Source organism: Eptatretus burgeri, chromosome 7 (assembly GCF_056783735.1).
Source record: "Eptatretus burgeri isolate ZD-2024b chromosome 7, Ebu_testis_v1, whole genome shotgun sequence".
Lineage (NCBI taxonomy): Eukaryota > Metazoa > Chordata > Myxini > Myxiniformes > Myxinidae > Eptatretus > Eptatretus burgeri.
In genome coordinates this window covers 81314251-81334745 of record NC_140967.1, presented here as the reverse complement: position 1 = coordinate 81334745, position 20495 = coordinate 81314251, and the positions used below count along the sequence as shown (strand labels likewise).

General features: G+C 47.1%; 1 protein-coding gene across 1 annotated transcript in view; it reads right to left on the bottom strand.

The window, feature by feature from the left end:
* The window catches only part of LOC147023628 (uncharacterized), a 244871-nt gene that overhangs the window by 45263 nt on the left and 179113 nt on the right, over window positions 1–20495 (bottom strand). The window contains exons 30-33 of the mRNA XM_085889230.1: window positions 17561–17711; window positions 17316–17429; window positions 13780–13947; window positions 13556–13645 (exon numbers count right to left, since the gene is read on the bottom strand). Of these exons, the coding sequence (XP_085745356.1) occupies window positions 13556–13645; window positions 13780–13947; window positions 17316–17429; window positions 17561–17711 (523 nt within the window). The remainder of the gene's footprint in view (window positions 1–13555; window positions 13646–13779; window positions 13948–17315; window positions 17430–17560; window positions 17712–20495) is intronic.

Sequence of the window (20495 nt, the reverse complement as noted above, 5' to 3'; positions counted from 1 at the left end):
GATCGCTCGTCGCGGGACGCAAGCAAGCCAGCCATTCTCCTTCCCCAGGGCATCAACAATTCCCCCTTTCCCCCGTGCTGAGATAGTGCAAAAAGGGGACCCCGTTCCCACCCCACTCCAAACGTCGTGCCAACGAAACCCGCCAAGGAGCACGGAGTCGGGGCACGGCCACATCTGCGGCTCGCCCGCCAACGCGTCACGAGGACGCGGGTAGAATCCCCCGGTATCACGGACCTGGCTGCTCCTCCAGGTCACGCACACAATTGGCCTACAGGCCCGTCTGCCCCCTTGTCTATGAGGGTGGCTTCTTTCCTTTGCTTTTGTGTAAATGTGTGTTGGAGCCGTCTGTAAAGTAGAACTGTATAAGTGTTGCCGTGTGTGCGCGTAGTCGGTAGTAACTCTGCGTCGCTATTGCTTTTGTTTTGGTTGCAATATGTGCATTTTGATTGTATGGCTGTATATATGTGCTTTCCGTGGGCCGGGAAATAAATGTGCATTGTGTGAACTGTTTTCCCATTTCGCTTCGTCTTTTCTTTATTGACCCTCCATCCTGCTTTACGTAAAGGGTTCGTAGTGGGTGCAAAACGCCCGGTAAATAATCTGAACCGTCGAGGTCGACGATAACATCGCTCGGTTATCCCGATAGTACGGAACGGGCCGCCCAAGCGGCTCGTGTCCGGAGTCGACCTGCGGCGAGGTATGATCGCCCGGTTTATCATCCGCGTGGTTACTTAGGTAGGTCGAGTTTGGCGAACAACCCTATCCTACACGGGTGGCCGATTGGCACGATTGTGGTGAGGTCGAAAGGCCCACCTGTGACTGGCTCCGGGCGATAGTTCCCGGAGGGTCAGGACTGAATTGTCCGTCCGGTGGGCGACGCGGTCGCGATTCGAGTGACGTGGCATCTGCACACCGGTGGGCGTGAATTCGCAACACTTGTGTCAGGAGTGGGATACGAACCCATCCCCCTCCTCGCAACACTGGTGTCCGGGAGTGGGATTCGAATCCCTCCCATCTCCAAGCTAAATTCACGGGGGATCGGTACAGGGGTGAGAGGAGCGACCCCCCGATTCCCTCCAAATTACGAGCAGGCCAAATTAATCCCTTTCGAGAAATAAGATGGAGTCTCAAGGTGAGCGGGAGCCGGGGGTAGATATGGATTTAGAATGTGTAGAATCCATGGTCCAGGATGAGATCCCCATGCAGGAAATGCTGGTTGTACAGGATGAACTTCCCCCCAACCGAACCCAAAGCCTGAAATGGGCGCGGCAGCGGCCGCGGTGTATGACACCTCCCCTCCCCCTCTCCGCCAAAACCCCCCGATCCTTGTCGAACCGAGTGCACTCGACAGGATTCTACGGGAAATAACAGCGAATACGCAACAAATGAATGCGAATTTACAACAGGTGAAGAACGGAATGGAAAACAAAATGGAAAAAATGCGGGGTGAGATGCAGCAAATGGGCCGAAGCCTGCAGGCGGGCATGAAGGCGATAACAGGGGAGCTCAAAATGGTGATGCCACGTGTGGGAGCGAACGAGCTGGGAGGGAGTGCAACGGCTGTCAGGCCCGCGGTGAAGGCGGGAACAAAGAAATTAATACCGGGGACGTGTTGGACGAGACTTGTAAAGGTGATGGAGAGAGCAACAGTGACAGTGACCGAGAGGGAAAAACTAATTAGGGTGATGGAGACGTGCACGAGGGAGATAAGACACGAGGTGAAAGGAATCGGGAGGGAGAGAAAAGAACAATTAAGACGGAAAGCAAGGATGAGGTATGTGAAGATCGTGAAAGAGCAAGGAGTGAAAAGAGGGAAGTACGGGAGCGACTTAAGGAGAAAGCAAGGTTGACCTACGTAAAGATAAGGGAAAGACGCCAGAAAGAAGCAGAGACTAAAAGACACGAGGAGACAACAGAAACTAATAAATGTACAGAGACACGGGAGATAGAGGGTGAATTGGACGGGGTTAGTGATGAACACACACACATTGAGTTCGTGGAGGACCATGAGGGGCAGCTGGCGGACTGTTTTGTGACCCGGTGCAAGCAGCTGGATAGCCTCCTCCAGGAACGAGGGGAGGGAGTATGCCCCCTTGAGGCGACTCACGACCAGGCGGGTTCGGTCGTGCTTTGCGAGGTCGGCCGGAAGGGTGCTGCGAACGGGTGCATGCTGAGCTTGGGGGGTATAGAGACCCCGGAACCCCTTGTGGTGGCACTGATCCCCAGTGTGGTTGTCCCGGTGTGTGTGGTGAAAGGTGTGAGTGCATCCCCGTGTGCGAGTGCGCCCCCGTGTGTGAGTGGTGTTGTTGCGAGTGTGCCGGAGCACGTGCCTTCCAGCATGCCGTGCGTGGAACAAACCACAGGAGTGAGTGGAGCCACGTGTGCGAGGGAGGTGGCACGAGTGAGTGAGCGGCTGAGTGTAAGAGACGGTGTGTGTAAGAGAGCGGTATGTGAGGGAGATGTCGGTCGGCATGCGTGAGCATGCAGCCGCGTCTCCCGGGGTGAGTGGAATGTCGTGGTGTGGGAGTCTCGTGACACGCGGGAGTTTGAGCGCGTGTCGAAAGGAGACGGAGACGACTGCGACAATTGAGAGACAAAGGCCGAATAGCGGCTGTAGTTGGATTGGGGACCGTGCCCGGTTCACCCAGCAGCGAGCGCGAGGTCCGTGCTGTGCAACGCACGAGGCCGCCACGTGCTCGCTTGCGGGAATGAAATCCGGTCCGAAAACGCCAGCGGTGGATTTGCCGATCCCGCGGACGGACAAAGTTTAGGCAGGATTTCGGATTTGGACTGGACGGGTTCTCCACGCGGGCGTGTGTGTTAAGCTCCAATGGGCAGAGCACATGTGTTCGCGTGGGGAACCCCTCGAGACATGGGGCTTGTGTTTTTTTTATGCGCCGGGTGACGTCATGGCTGCGTGCATGGTTGGAATCCGGCAGGAGGGTGAATCCCTGCTGGATGGTACCGTCCAAGAGGGACGAGGGACGCGAACAGCTGCCATGATGTCACGCTGCCATGCAGGTTGCGAGTTGCTGCGCTGGTGCTGCGTGATGAAAAAAAAAAAGAAAAGATAAGAACAAGCCTCGCTTTCGGGTGAACAGGATTCCCGGGCATGGGGTGGAAGACCTCCTGGCCAGGGCACAGGATGGAACTAGCTAGGGGGAAGGGTTAGCTAAGCTAGACCGGCTTCATGGGGCAGGGGTAAGTCCCCATGAAGTCCGTGGAATGGATTAGGTCGAGGGATTGTAGCCAGATTTAGGTTGGGAAATTGATTTTTGGGATTTTGAGAACAGAGACAGACTTTGGATGTGTAGAGGGGGCGTAGCTTAGCTACGTAGTGTTAAAAGGAACGTGCTGTAGTGTAAGGGACGATGTGGGAGCACGAGTTAGTGAGGGGATGTAGTGAGCAGGATGGCAGAGATCAGCAGTGTGTGTGTTGAAGAGTTGGTGAGTTGTGTTGTGACATGATGAGTGAGTGAGGCCAGCGAGCCTGGGTGTATGGAGCGATTGTGGAATGCATGGTGCGATGAGTGATTGGGGGGAGGAGTGACTCCCGCCCAAGGGACCCCCGGGGTCAGTGTAGAGTGAGTTAGTGGGTTAGCGAAATTGAAAAATGGAGGACGTTTTGCTGTTGGTGTGAATGTAGGCTCGATACCCGTTTGGAGGGGTGCAGGAGCCCTGTTGACAGGCTGGGAGCGTGGCTGTGAAAGGTGAGTATCGCTGAGTGGGTACCTCGGGCACCGGGCTAGTCGGCCGTGGTAGGCCAAGGGCCCAGGATAGCGTAGTGGGCACGGGTGCGCTCGCATGATGCAGGGGCCCGGGGCACCGCTAGCCGCGTGGGCAGTGTTGTGGGCACGGGTGACCCTCGGAAAGGGGCCCGGGAAGCCAGCCTGCCACGTGAGCGTTTCAGGGGAGTCACCAGGGAGGGCACTCCCCGGTGTTTAGGGAGCTGGTAGGCTCGGAGGCAGTGTAGTGCCCGGGGGTGCCATCAACGGAGAATCGGCAGAGGGTCGTGCCTGCCAAGGGGAGCCACGCGTCCCAGCCATGAAACCGTGTGAGGGCACGAAGAGAGAAAATTGGGGGGCGAGGCCCGAAATTGTGAGGACACCAACACAGGCGACGGGAATCTTGGTTGTTAGAACCGATAGTTTAAGCGAGAGGCGTTTTTTTTGAAAGCCCCAGGGTAGTTTAAAGGTTAATGGATAGGGTAGATAGGAAGTGTACCCGTCCGCACCATCCATCCCTTCGCTCTCGTTGTGGGCTGCTGGACCCACTTTGTGTTGTAGATCACTGACGTCTGGAGAGGCCATCCTGAGGCTTGAGTTGGGCCTCGACACAGGACGCTAGCTCTCCCTCATTCCCCTCCGGAAAGGGAACGAAGGGGTTGGGAGTCAGCTAGGGGATGATAGGTTAGCCGAACAGAGACATAAAGGGGGTTAGGGGACGATTTATTGTGGGGAAGAGTAAAAAGATAAAAAGAAAATAAAACAAAAAAAATTAATTGGGGCTAAATTGGTTTTTACAAATTAAGGGAGTGGGTATGTACAGTGACAGGCAAAGGCGATAGGTGGGAGGGAGAAAGGTAGGTAGGTCTGAGCCCACCTTCCGAGTGGCCAGCACCACCGCACTCCCTCCATCAAAATGCACTGCAAGGCAAAGGCCGGCCAACTTCATCGGCAGCTGTTGTTTTGCTGCGAGGCCTGTACCGGCCGGATCGTCTGCAGCTGCTGTGCTTCAAGGCCTGTGCTGGCCAGTTCATCTGCCGGCTGTTTTTACTGCAAGGCCTTGTTCTGCAGGCTGTGGTTGCCTGCTGCTTTTGCCATGCCATGCCCACTGCCCTCATCTACTTTTTGCCCCCGTTCAATTTTGCTTTGCCCCCCTTGTTCATTGCCATGTGCGCAAGGATCGTTGCAACAGTTTCCAAGCTGCAGGGACTGCCCTGTAGGCAGCCGCATAACGGAACCGCATTGGCGGCCCGTGCAACGTTGTTTGCTGTGTCAGATCATCGCGCGTACTGCAGGGACTGCCCTGTAGGCAGCCGCATCACGGGACCGCATTGGCGGCCCGTGCAATGTTGTTTGCTGCGTCAGATCGTCGCGCGTACTGCAGGGACTGCCCTGTAGGCAGCCGCGCCAGGAGACTGCATTTGTGCAGGCCATGCACCGTTGTTCGCTGCGCCCATTTAAAAGGGGGAGGCCTAGGACTGCGTGTGAGCAGCCGGCCACGTTCCCTGCCACCTGCATTGCTTGAGCCAGAGACTGCATGCGAGCAGCCTGGCTCCCTGCTAACTGCTTTCTCTTTGCAGAGTCCATTGATCCTGGGCCATGGTTTAGTGTAAAATTTGTAAGTTAAGGTTAAGATGTACTGTAAATATGAGTGCGCCCCCGGCATGTATGTCTGGCGCCGGCAATTTTATTTAAGTCGTCTGAGAGAGTGGGTTTGTTTAGTTAGTTACTCAGCCCTCAGGTTATTTATTTTGGGGACACGAATACCATGAATATCGCACTCAGGGATCCGTAGGTAAAACGTACTTGGGGAGAACTAAACATGATGACGCACGAAAATTTGACGACTAGGGATGAGTCTGTAAAAAGGGGAGGGGGTAGTGTTACGGCTGTGGAAATTCGCAAACCACCATTCAGGACCTTCAGGTGAGATATCTTGATAGGTACATGTGTAGTTAGCCCAAACCCGTTGTCTCGAGGGAATTTATGTGATTCATTCGGGCTGCGATCCTTTGAGTTCGGCGTTTTTCTGTTCTCTCTTTATTTTGAACCAACAACGTCTCAACCGCCATCACACAACCACCTTAACCACCACACCAGTCATCGTCACCAACTACAACCACGCTCCAACCCTCATACAACAATAACAACAACGCCAACAGCCACAACCTTTACCTTCACAATTCAATCCTGCAAACATCGCATCACCACCATTCCCAACGGCACCATAACCATCAACCACCACCGAAAGCCCTCCACCACCTTCACCTCTCTCCTTCTACGGCCATTCCCGCACCACCTGTGAACACTGAACGTCGGGCTGTCTCGCGCCCGTTCGGAGATTGGTGCCGAGCGCACCGAGCCGCTAGTGCAAATAGCGGCCTTTCCGAGGGAGAATTCGGATCAAGAACGCTACACGCCCACTTCTCCTCCATCCAATTGGCAAGCGCGGTGCGGCTTGGCCCCGCCTCCAGGCGCGTCTGTGTGAAATCGATATATGCAAATTCTAGGATCAGGGGAGGTTCACGCCCCCTAACAGCCCCCGAGGTCATCCTGATCCGAATATTTGCATATTAGCTGCTCCTGACAGCCTATAAAACGGCGAGCGCAAGGCGAATCATGGCAGAGTGAGTCAGTTTTGGTTGGAGAGTGGAAGAGAGCCGGGGGAAGAGAGTGTCATCGAGAGAGTTGGGTTCTGGAGTCGGCTGAGAAGAGTTGCGGGAAGAGGCAAAGGAGCTCGGGTCCGAGGCAAGAAGGACGGCGGTCGGCGACGAGGTCGCGGTGTGGGATTGCTCGTCGCGGGATGCAAGCCAGCCAGCCATTCTCCTTCCCCAGGGCATCAACAATTCCCCCTTTTCCCCGCGCTGAGATAGTGCAAAAGGGGCCCCGTTCCCACCCCACTCCAAACGTCGTGCCAACGAAACGCACCAAGGACCACGGAATCGGGGCACAGCTACGCGGCCACATCTGCGGCTCGCCCGCCAACGCGTCACGAGGACGCGGGTAGGACCCCCCCGGTATCGCGGACCTGGCCACTCCTCCAGGTCACGCGCACAATTGGCCTACAGGCCCGTCTGCCCCCTTGTATATGAGGGTGGCTTCTTTCCTTTGCTTTTGTGTAAATGTGTGTTGGCGCCGTCTGTAAAGTAGAACTGTATAAGTGTTGCCGTGTGTGCGCGTAGTCGGTAGTAACTCTGCGTCGCTGTTGCTTTTGTTTTGGTTGCAGTATGTGCATTTTGATTGTATGGCTGTATATATATGTGCTTTCCGTGGGCCGGGAAATAAATGTGCATTGTGTGAACTGTTTTCCCGTTTCGCTTCGTCTTTTCTTTATTGACCCTCCATCCTGCTTCACGTAAAGGGTTCGTAGTGGGTGCAAAACGCCCGGGTAAATAATCTGAACCGTCGAGGTCGACGATAACATCGCTCGGTTATCCCGATAGTACGGAACGGGCCGCCCAAGCGGCTCGTGTCCGGAGTCGACCTGCGGCGAGGTACGATCGCCCGGTTTACCATCCGCGTGGGTACTTAGGTAGGTCGAGTTTGGCGAACAACCCTATCCTACGTGGGTGGCCGATTGGCACGATTGTGGTGAGGTCGAAAGGCCCACCCGTGACTGGCTCCGGGCGATAGTTCCCGGAGGGTCACGACTGAATTGTCCGTCCGGTGGGCGATGCGGTCGCGATTTGAGTGACGTGGCCGTCCGCACGCCGGCGGGCGCGAATTCGCAACAATATATTACTGGAGTCTCTGTTCATGTGCTTCCTACCACATATGGCTCAAAGAAAGAACAAGGCTCGCATTTTCCACATTGGAAATTCAAAACTCTACCGGAAAAATATGGAGGACTCACTCGTTGCAGGACAACATTCATTTGAAATTTAGTAATGTGCAAATGTTCCATTTAACAGCCATTTTCCAAATAAAAAACCCCTAACTTTAAAAAAGGATGTGCAGTACAAGGAAGAGGCCACTCGACCCATCATATCTGTCTCACATCCTCATCTTATTGTCCTACACCACTGAACACAAGCCTTATACATTTTGCATTTTTCTACTCTGATGCATACGTAAACTAAAACTGTGTTCAATGCAAATAAACATTTATGAAAAATAAAACCTTCTTCTAAATAACCAAATAAAAACACAATGTACCTTGATATAAACTAATGGTCCATGTCCACCCTTTTCCTTCAAAACCACTGAAATTCAGAGAGACAATTCCAAATAATTTTGTTACAAACCCTTGTGGAGTGATGATCCCTGCTTCTTTCAAGATCTTCCAAAGATTATCTAAGTTGTTGGGATTCTTTTTTACTTTTTCTTTATGAAAACAGTCCCATACAGCTTCAATGATATTGAGATCTGGACTTTGAGGAGACAATTCCATGCATTGAAGGACTTCAGCTTCCTCTTTATTTTGTAAATAAGTTTTAATTATTCTAGCTGAGTGTTTTGGATCATTATCTTGTGAGTTTAAGTTTGGAACAATAGGTATGGCACCACTGGGGATAGCATTAAGGATTAACATTTGCTTCTGCTTTGCTGCAGTCAATATACCATCAAGTTTCAGCAATTTTCCAACACCATTAGATATGCATTCATAAACTTGAATTGAACCCCCTCCATGCTTAATTGTTGCCGTCAAACAAGGCCCTTTAAAAGCTTCAGTTTTTTGTCGTCTCACATACTGTCTTTGATTGGATCCAAAAAACTGACTGGTCTGTCCAGAGCACCTTTGACCTTTGTTCCACAGTCCAATTTCTGTGTCCTTTTGCATATTTTTTCATGTCATTCCATTCTCTTAACAAAGATTTTAAATTTTTATTCTTACTGCAAAACATCCTTTAAGTCCTCATTTCAAAAGTTACCTTTGTACTGTTGATGGATGGACAACGACACCCGAGCCTTCTGCCAGTTCTGTTGTCAATTCGATACTTGTCTTCTTTCTATTCCTTAAGCATATTATCTTTAAGTATTGCTCATCCTTGTTGGACAGCCTTTTGGTTATCTCAAACCTGGGCTTGTGAATTACAGATTATATTTCTCTGAACTGTACTTGTTTGTTGTGCTTCACATACCACACCTTGAAAAAGAGAGTGATGTGAGCTATTGCAGTCAATGTTTTCCTTCTTTATGCAGAAACACAATTCCATGGTGAGTTTTTTTTTCACTAAAATTTCAGCCATTTTGTTTTAAACTAACATTAACTCCTGATATATCTCTATTCTGCAGTATGAAAAGCGGGCTTTTAGCTTTATGGATGTGGAAAGAGGAACACCTGACAATGAGCCATCGATTAGAATTGATTGGTAAATCTGATGGAATCCCTGCTACAACACTTCATATTAGCTGCTCAAGTATCGTTTTGAGTAAAGATTACTAAATGACAAGCTTGTTTTCTTCTCACCCAAACTAATCTCTATGAACAACAGTCAATGTTGTTATAATAGTCGAAAACACGAGTGGAGTCTTTGAGTAAATTGGTGATGCTCATAACATCCAAATATTGTAAATCCTGAATGTGTCGAAGACTTTTGCACAACATTGTATATATTTACTTACTTTAAGGCCTAAGTCACATTTGCCACGGCGGCCGTGGGGTATACAAAATCTACAGCCACTGGCAATTATACGGCGGCCGCAGTATTTCCACGGTCACACAATGTAGCAGTCACATATGTTTTTATTTTTTGGGGAGCCGCATGGCGTATTTATAAATTGTGGAGTCTGAAAACGTGGGGGTGCCGTACGGTCTTTGATTTGATGTCGCACGGTGGGTGACCTTAGGGCGTTCCTGCGGCGGCCATAGAATTTTCAAGGCAGACGCAAGGTGCCTGCAAAGCGACCACAGGGGGGTCCTAAGGCGAACGTGTGGCCAGAAGGATGGTAACGAGTGGGTTTTTTTTTAACCAGTTCTTTTGTTTCGGCTTGTCGAATTGCTACGGCGAACGTAGAAATGAAAAAAGTTATAACTCCACGCTACAATTCCACGGCGACCCCTACGGCCTGTAAAAGATAGCCAAACGGCGTAGGGCCACCCTGAGGCCACCGCAGAAACTCTGCGGCCGCCGCACGTTTCTGTCAATTCAGAGGGCATACGGCCGCCGTATCCTCGCCGTAGAGCAAATGTGACTTAGGCCTAACAAATGCATCCAATTTACTTCAATTACACTTAACATCCACATTAACCTGAATTAAATTCATCATTTAATTAACGAGTACACCTGCTCCCGACAGGAGCAGCAGGAAGGGTCATTATTATCCACTCTGAGGGTATAGAGATTACAGTAGATCTAGGCTCAGGGGTCCGTTAGTCTCTGGGGTAGGGGATAAGCATATCCTCCCTTTCAGTTTCGTGTTGAATCTGTTTTAAAAGGTTTTAAAAGCTGCCCTATAATTGCTTGAGCATCACCAACATGTGTTTGGGGTTTATAATATTTTTTTACTTCTGGTAGGGGTGCTCCACGGAACGTCACGATAAGCGAATTATACACCTTAACATGGCATTTGTCCAAGGAGGAAAAACCCCTCAGGGAGAAGGGATATTTGTAATTTTTTGTATACATGGTCGAGGCTTATAAAAGGGCTAGTATACTAAACGCATCAGGATGTAACAGACAAAAACAGGACGCAAAAGACGCAAACAGGATGCAAAATGAGCAGTAGAGATGTTGAGAGGGTGACACCAATAGCAGAGTTGAAGGCCAAGATTGAGGGAGACTTGGAAAAACAATGGGTGTGGGAAGGAAAGGGTGGCAGGAGAGGATGTATCAGGTGGACAAGATGGATACAGAAGGAAACTCTCAGGAGGGAAAACTGGAAATTTGGAAGGAGGGGGTCTTGGGTGGGAGGGGGGTGTAATGTGAGGGGGGGTAACAAAGGTAGAAAAGATCATAGTTGTGGATTGGGGACAATCTGAGATTGTGGTGAGCAGCTGTCTTGAAGACCTGGAGGGAAGAATGAGATTGAAGAGGATGTGGAAATTGGTTCCACAGATGGGAGAAAATAGGAATGAATGAATGGAGGTGAGCAGTGATCCTGGATTACATAGTTTAACCAAAAGGGGGTTGATGGTGGACCATGTGAGATCTGCAGAAACCTGGGGGGGGGTGACAAAGCACAGAGGGTGCAAGACCAGAAAGGAGGCAGTAGAAGAGAAAGAGACCACCGACTTCTCTGAGATGACAAAATGATAGACCCATAGATAACTTCATCGCAAGAGATTCCAATAATCTTTAAGGCCTTGGTTTCCATGGTGTCAAGCTGAGCAAGGTTTGAGGCAGGAGAGCTAGCCCTAAGGGGAGAGGAACTTCCCCCATCAACCTGCAGATGAAGGCCTTGGAGGTGGATAGGAGTTCAGGCATGCCAAGGAAGGACTTTACACGACAGAGTATGCCCAGTCAGTGGCTGGCTTTGAAGGCCAACTTTGGAATGTGGTTTGCCCAAGAAAGATCCATGGCTGATAGTGAGATGAGAGAGTTTGAATGACTAAACTTTCTCAAGATGATTGTTAAGAAGGTAGACAGGAGAGTTTGCCAGATGGTACTTTCGGAAAGAGATAGTGAGTGTGAGATTTATCAGGCCTGAAAGACATATTCCAAGTGTTTGACCATCTTGTGATTTAGTCAAGGTCTGAAGAGGGGGAAGAGGCTACTGTCTTCCTGTCTGAAGGATGAGGGATGAGGGATGTCACAGCAGAGGGTGGAGGATTTTCCAGCGATTCAGAGGGATCATTTATGAAGATCAGGAATAGGACTGGGCCCAGAACACTGCCTTGGGGGTACTCCAGTATTGACAGTGATAGGAGATTAGATTCCATTGAGTTCCATACATTGGGTACAAGAGTGAAAGAAGTACGTAAGCCATGTGTGGAGCTGGCCTTGGCTGCCATAGGTAGAGAGTTTTGGGAGTAAGGCAAGGTGCCATAAACTGTATTGAAAGCTCAAGAAATGTCCAGAAAGATGGCCCTGATTGCATGTCTGACATTGAGGGCCTCCATCCATTGAAAAATAGAAGCAATCCAAATGGGTTTCAATTCAAATTGATGATCCGAGATGAGGTTGTTGGAGAAAAGGAAGGACTTCATTTCAACTGCGATGAGGGATTCCATGACCTTGCTGATGATTGGAAGTAAGCTGATCGGTCTGTCATTAAGGGGATCAGTTTTTGCACCTTTTTATGTAATACATTGATGTTGGCAGATTTCCAAGCAGATGGAAGATGATCGAGCACAAATGGCATGGTGAAAAGGGCAGAAAGAGGATGTGCAAAAGCAGTAGAGCAGGATTTTAGGCACGTGAGCTGATGCTGTCCAGTCCAGTAGCAGAGTCAGAGTTGAGGGTTGAAAGACCCTCTCTCCACCTTTTCAGGTGCAAAAGACAATGTCCAGGAGCAGTTTGGAATGGCAGGAAAGGATGGATTGGGGACACAAGATTTGGAAGCAAATACAGAATTGAAGCATTCAGCCTTCTCACGAGCAGAGTCTGTTGTTGTGTCATTTGAAGAGAGGGAAGGGATAGAAGGGGAGCATACTCCAGAAACAGGCATTACCAAGGCATAACGAGGTTTTAAAGGAGGAAGGCAAGTTTGAAAGTTCATTTTTGAGGTTGGACAGATGTTGTTTTCTGGCTCTCCAGAGAGTGGACACACACACTTGTTGCGGACTTTTTGGACTGCACTAAGATTGCCTTTGGTCGGATTAGCCTTCCAGGAATCAAGCAACTGCCGCACCACAGCATTCAGTGCACCATGGGCAGGAAGAAGGGTAGGATAATTGAAAATAAGATGGGATGAATATGTGCATGAGAGAGCGCAGGTATATGTGGGAGAATTCCAAGGCTGAGTTAACATCAGGGGCAGTTGATATGGGAGATCAGCACTGAAGAGATGGCTGCTTGCAGACCCTGCCATTCTGTCTGAGTGAACTGCCAGAATAACCAGCAGTGAGGCAGCTCTCTGAGAATAGCCAGAGATGATGACTTTCACGTCCTCCACTATCATAGTCGGCAAGCAGCTCTGAGTGGGATCCTCTCGTCTCTTCTTCCTGTCAAGACTGGAGTGCTAAAAGGCAGTGTATTGGACCTCATTCTGTTCTTAATCTCAATCAATGATGTTTCCTATCCTCTGGAATATCCTCTTTACCTCTTTGCTGATGAGTCCCCCTCCTACCCTTCAGATAGGCCGGCAGCAGCCTCTTCCCTCTATGCAGACCTTGATAGAATGACATGCTGGTTTAACATTTGGATTTATGTCTTTCAATCCTCATAAATCTCGTGATCTTTTCTACCTTCATTAATCCTCCCCAAGCCCACCCCTTTCTTTCCAGGTTATTGTGTCCCCCCTCTCCCTCACCCTCTTATTTTTTTCTTTTTTTTGTTCCATTTCTGTTTCATTCCTAGTTTTTCCTTTTATTGTGTTTGAGCTTGTTTTGTAATCCCAGGTTGTTTACCCCCCCCCCGTGTTCCCCTCCCCCTCCCTTTAATCGAATTCTTCATCCTCCCCATTCTTCCTCCAAGCATTTCTCTGTTGTTTCACTCTACCTGTCTGTCGGTGTGTTTCCCACCTTTCCACAATGTTCATGTTTTGTTATTTTTTTAGTCCATTCTGTGTTCAAGCTCTTACATGAGTCTCGACTTTGTACACAAAAAACACCTGAAAACACCAAAATATATTAAAAAAAAAAAACTTTTCACTTCTAATTCCTCTCAATAATAGCAAAATAAACAATGTAAACATAAAATTTATATGGTGCACACCAATATTTTCAGACATGTTAGTGACAAAAAGCCTGTTATTTGATGTTTTGCACACCAGGCTGGCTGGCTTACCTTTCATTCCCATCAAGCCACGAACCCCAGGAGGACCTTGTGCCCCACTTGGGCCTGGTGTTCCCATGATCCCCATTGAGCCTTTTTCTCCTAAAAAGTATCATTCATAGAATTGAAGGTTATACGACATTTCAATATTAACATCTATGGTTACACAATAATACGTTTACAAGACAAGTGGAAGCAGGATGTGTTTCAGTATTCAACACAGAGACTTAACTTACCGTCTACGCCAGGTAACCCATCACTTCCTGGTTTGCCAGAGACTCCAGGTTCTCCCAGCTGCCCCTGTACCCCAAGAAATCCCTGGACTCCCTTCGGCCCCGGTAGTCCAGGAAGGCCAATGCCCGGAACACCACGGTTGCCTTTTTCCCCAATGTTTCCTGGGAGGCCTTGGGGTTGAGGGACAAAATAAATTTGTTTGAAAGTTTTTGATGGTGGTTTGCTAAAGTCAATTATGAATAAAGGCATTGGGCAAATGATTATGAAGTTACAAGCTCAAATTGGATCTACTAGCCTTCATACAGTGCTGCTGATAAAAAACAGAAAATTGTATACAGTCAAGGCTTGTGGAAGAGCCAGAAGACTGAACGGATCAGGATACAACACAACAAATGGTTGGAGAGTTAACGGGGGTTCAAAAGACCATGGCTTTGGAAGTGGGACGATCTGAGATGGTGGTAAGCAGCTGTCTTGAAGACCTGGAGAGAAGAATGAGATTGAAGAGAATGTGGAAGTTGGTTCCATGGGCCAGAAAAAAAAAGAGGAACAAATGAGTGGAGGTGAGCAGTGATTCTAGATATGGTGGACTGTGTGTGCCTGCAGAAACCTTGGGATGGGGTTGGGGGGGAGAGGGAAGGATACAAAGCATAGAAAAAGCAAAGGGTGCAAGACCAGAAAGGAGGTATAAGACAGAGACCATCGACCTGTCTGAGATGGTAAAGTGATATGCTCACAGAATCAGCTTCATCACAGGAGATTCCAATAATCCTGAAGGCCTAGATTGCCATGGCATTAAGTTGAGCAAGGCTTAAGGCATGGGCACCAGCCCAGAGGGGAGAGCAGTACTCCATGAAGCTGTGGATGAAGGCCTTGTATGTGGATAGGCGTTAAGCTGTGCCAAGGAAGGACTTTGTATGACACCCCCCAACACACACTTTCTACACATGTTTGTACTTAATGGTTAAGCTTTCAAGCTGTTTTGTTGCACTTTTTATGATTCCTGGAGGGAGGTGTTAAGTGTGTAGCCTTGGTGTCATCTGTGTCACACTATTTCAAGAACAAGTCCAAAAAGCTTAATTGGGCTTGGCCAGGATTCAAACCCAGGAACTCTCACACCCAAAGTAAGAATCATTCCCCAAGACCACCGAGCCACATGATTCATTGTAAATTTTTGTTTGAACATAAGTGTTCACTTTTTATCAACCACATTTGTAATTTGTGGCAGATCTATATTACAATGACCTTTACCATTCGATTTTGACCTCGAACACAGAAAAAAAGAAGTTCATTTTCACTTATGGATCCTGTTTAATTGTAAAATATTACATTCGTTTCATTATGAGGCATAGTTTCAAGTGCTATCGATTGGCTAATATTACGAGTTGGCTATAACGGGAAGCATCAGTGATCTCCAATCACAACTTTCTAGTTTTGTGATTGTGATGAAGGTGCTGGAGAGGATTCTGGATGGGAGTATGAAGAAGAGTGCGGAGATGGAGATTGGAGAAGAGCAACAGGGGTTTTTAGAAAGGGTAGGGGGATGACACATGGGATGTTCATGCTGAGACATCTGGTGAAGAAGAGGTTGGAGGAGCAAGCTGAAATGGCATTGGGATTTGTGGACCTGGAGAAGGCCTATGACACTGTCCCAAGAGAGATGGTGATGGCAACACTGAGATGGACAGGAGTGCCAGAAACAGAAGATAGGTTGGTGGAAGGGATGTACAATGGAGCGAAGGGAAGAGTCTTGGTTGGTCCTAGGATGTTGGAAGAGTTCAGCATGAACATAGGTTTTAGGCAGGGAAGCTCTCTCAGCCCATTCATAAGCTTATCATGGTGATGAAGCTGGTAAGCAGGCGGGTAAACCAGAGAGTTGGTGTCAAAGCCACCAATGCTCACCTGTATATACATTTATCGTTTTTAAAAGACAAGTCTAATAATATTTTTTATAAAGCATTGCAGTGAAGTCTGATCCAAATAATTTTAAAGCAATATATGTATTTGTATATTGTAATCAGTAAACTAGTACACATATTAAATGAATGGCAAGTGTCTAGTCTAGAAAACGAAAAACAGGTGAGCATTGGGTGGCTTTGACACAATCTTAGGTTGAAATTAAAAATTTTTTTTAATCATTTGTTAATTTCAACTTTACTACACCAATAGTATACCCCAAAGGAACCTCCATGCCAAATATCAGCATCCAAGTACACATATTAAATAAATGGCAAGCTTCTAAAAAAAACTTGCACCAAAAACTTTAACGTTGATGTGCTACAAAAAGTTAAGTTCAAAACAGGTCAAAAATTTAAAACATTTGAAATTATTTTTTAATTTCAACTTCACCACATCAATAATATACCCCAAAGGAACCTCCATGCCAAATATCGGCATCTTAGTACACACTAAATGAATGGCAAGCTTCTAAATAACTTGCACCAAAAACTTTAACATTTTCACGCTGACGCTCACGCTCACACCGGGGGTATTGCTATAGCTCTCTGTTCTTCGAACAGGCAAGCTAAAAAGGAAGGGTATTCTGGGGAGGATGTTGCATGCAGACCATATGGCTGTTGTGGCAGAGAGTAAGTGGGAGATGCAGTAGATACTGGGGGAGTGGAAGGAAGCATGGATTGAAGATGAGTATGGAGAAGACTGAGGTGATTTGGATTGGGTAGCAGAGAATATTAATGAATATCAGGTTAGAGGGGAAGGAGATCAGACAGGGACATTAATTTGAGTATCTGGGTGGAAACAGTGACCGGAGTGAAACAGTGAAGTGGGTTGGCCACTTGATGCAGATGGAGGAAGTGAGAATGGCAAAGAGAGCACATAGGTTGAGGGAGCAAGTTTGGAGGAAAATAGGCAGACCATGGTTGAGATTGTAAGACTGTGTGAGGAGGTATATCAATAAGGTATGGGTGGCTGGAAAGTGGAGAATGTTGACTTCCTGGGGACACAGGGTAGTCGAGAATTATCGTGCTCAAGATTGATACCATTGGACCATACCCCTTATAAAGGGAAGAGAAGGGGAAGAAGAAAGCTATTGTACTCATGGATTCTTCTTAGACATTACGAAGAATAAAATGCATTGTGGAGTCTTCCTCAAATAATTTCCATCTTCTTTTACAGTTGTCTGTATCTCATCGAGGAACATGTCCATAAATTACTTGCAGGGCAAAGACATCAATATTCACCAATCATTGTATTTTTACATGAACGAGGAGGACAACAGAAGTCAACATACAAACAAACACTTTTGACATAGGGCATTTGAAACTGGCTTCTCACGCATCATGAGCCAGGGGTTCAGATGTAAACATGAACCAGCCAACCCAACTCAAAGGGCAACACTACTTCCACCCTTAACTACCCACTCCAACCCCTACTTCATTAAAAACAAAAAAAATACAAGAATTGTGCATGCAAGAATGTATTTTGGGAAGTGGGAACCTTTGGAAGTTGCCCATAATGACTGACTTGATTTCCACCAAAATACAATGATATAGTCAAACAATAACAATATTATGAGCCTCACCATCAGAACCGGGAGGTCCACGAGTACCACGAGGTCCAGGTGGTCCTGGTAGACCTTTTCCTTGCTGTCCTGATAGCCCTGGAAGACCTGGAGGACCTGGAAATCCTTGAGAACCTGCATATCAAAGATTCAATATGTCAAGTCTCATTGTGATGCTTTTAGACTCTTAAAATGCATGTGAACCACGAACTCTCAGTTTATTTACTGTGCAGGTATTTTCTCTTTAAATAGATGAACAAACAAACCTTTTTGACCAAGTACTCCGTCAATCCCTGGCTGCCCAGGAAGTCCAGGTGTCCCTGGAATCCCAGACTCTCCCTTCTCTCCTGGAACACCATCCAGGCCAGGTGGGCCATGTAATCCAGGAAGACCAGGCAATCCCACACCACGCTCACCCTGTTGAGACACAAACATCATGCAATGTCAATCCAAAGAGGAAAATGGGGAATGCAATAAACACTTAACTGAGTACAGAGCTTGAGTTGAAGTTGAAGTTGATCCAGGATTCTTCAGTCTTCATTCTGTTGTTCCTATCATCTGTACACTTTGCTTGTGGTGGGATGTTGGGTCATACTTCAGAAGGTCATTCTTCCATCTCTTTTCCAGGTTAGATTTAAACTCGTTTATGATAGTACTCTTAAAATGTATGCAAACCATGCACTTACATCAGGTGAAATAATCAATTAATCAAACCAATTTGAAGCAAGAGAAAGCTGTGTAGCTTGCTGAATACAATTTGTGTTACAAAATAAGAAATACCAGTGTGGGACTGAATAATATATTTTTTTAATTCAACAAGCAGGCTCATGCAAAAAAAAAAAAAAAAAATTGCACGACTTTTTTATCCACACAAAGTCAAGGCTCTTGTCGGAGCTAGAACACAGAACAGATCAGGAAACATAACAAAAGGAAGAGTAGAAAGAGAGGTGCAAAGAACACACAAAGCAGGGTTGAGGAACAACATATAGGGAGACAGACAAATAAGGGAGGTGGGTAAGAATAAGGGAGGTGGGTAACAATAACAGTACTTGAGGGGTGTGGAAGGACTATGGGGTGGAGAAGATCGATGCAGAAGGAAACTCTCAGGAAGAAAAAACTGGAAATTTGGAATGAAGTGGGTTTCGGGGGGGGGGGGAGGGGGGTTAATTATCGTATAAATTGGATGGGAGTGAACAGCTGTCTTGAAGACCTGGAGGAAGGAATGACATTGAAGAGAATGTGGAAGTTGTTATTCTGGATTTTGGGAGTTTCACCAGAAGGGGGTTGCTGGTGGACCATGTGTGCCCTGCAGAAACCTTGGGGGGAGGGGAACACGGAAGGAGCAGAAGGTTCAAGACCAGAAAGAAGGCGGTAGAAGACAGAAAGACCACCGACCTGTCTGCACTGTGAAAGTGATAGTCTCATGAATTCAGAGCTTCATTGCGGGAGATTACACCCATTCAGGATTGTGAAACTGAGTGTTAAACTCCAAACGTGTCAATTGTGAGGTTAAAAAGTAGAGATTTGCTAATTGGTAGAAATCTGACGATCTACTGTAAAAAAATATTGCTGCACTGAAGGCCCAGTCACACCTTGACGTTTTAGCCAGCTTATGCCGTATTTTGGAAAATTTGTCTAAAACGCTGGGACACATCGATTACGTTATGGGTAAGTTTTGATAACATTGAGAGCACGCTGAAAAACACTGCAATACGTCGCTGTACGCTGGCTTTAAACGTTGAACTTTTGGGTTTTCCTCGAATTTTTTCATGCTTGAAATTTTACAACGTATGCCGGCGTATGACTCACACGTTCCGCTACGCTGGCCATAAGTTGTAGGCACGTTATGCGATCGTTGACACACGTTGAAACACGTTACTTGTAAGTTACTCACAAGTCGAAACACGTCGAGGTAATGTTTAGCATACCCGAAACTTATTTCTAACCTATGAGTAACGTTTTGTAAGCACGCTACACGAACGTTGTTCACACTTTGCAACACGTTACTTGAAAGTACTACTACTAAATTCTCTCGAACAACAACTACTACTACTACTACTACTACTACTACTACTACCACCAACATCGACATCACTAAATTCTCTCTAACTACTACTACTACTACTAACATCGATATCACTAAATTCTCTCGAACTACTACTACTACTACTAATAACATCGACATCACTAAATTCTCTCGGACTACTACTACTACTACTACTACTACTACTACTACTACTACTACTGCGACTGCCACTGCTACTGCTACTGACATTGACATCTACTCAACATGGAGTCTGGAACACTGACGGGTTCCTCTTGTGAAGCCCATTTGTATATACCAATTCCCCTAAACGCTGCCAATACGCCATTATACGGTAGCTGTAAGTTAGAAACACGTTCAGTAAGTTCTGGGGTCGTCCGGAAGACGTCAATCAAATTCGTCTACATACACCAATGTGCATTTGAGATACGTTACACATAGGTTCAAAGCACGCTACTCATAGGTTCAAAGCACGCTACTAATAGGTTCAAAGCACGTTACTCGTAGGTTAAAAATTAAGTTTCGGGTATGCTAAACATTACCTCGACATGTTTCGACTTATGAGTAACTTACAAGTAACGTGTGGCTGACGTGTGTAAATGATTGCGGAGCGTGCCGAGAACTTATGCCAGCGTATGTGGAACTTGTGAGCCATATGTCGAGTACGTCGTAAAATTTTCAGCATGCTTGAAATTTCACGACGTACTAGACGTACCACGTAATATGCTCGGGTACTTCATTGCTTTTCATCATGCTCCTAACGTATACACAACTTACCCATACCGTATTCGACGTGTCCCAGCGTTTTAGACACATTTTTCATAGGTCAGCATACGCTGGCTAAATCGTCAAGGTGTGACTGCAATGTTGACACTTCCAATTTTCAGGCGGTTATGATTTAAATCTGCGTGTGGCAGGTTTTTAACAGAGAACGCCACGAGTTCGTCAGCGATACGTGCAGCGCGCTATGACTAAGTTAAACTATCGTTGGGCATAGGTTGTGAACGCCGACAACAGGCTAAGCATTCGTTGGTATAAGTTATCTATAAGACAACGAAACGTTCTGTGTACGTTACTAATACATTATGCATACGATCAACACGTTATGAATACGACCAAAACTTAAAAAAAAACAAAACTAAAAACTTCAGCGTACG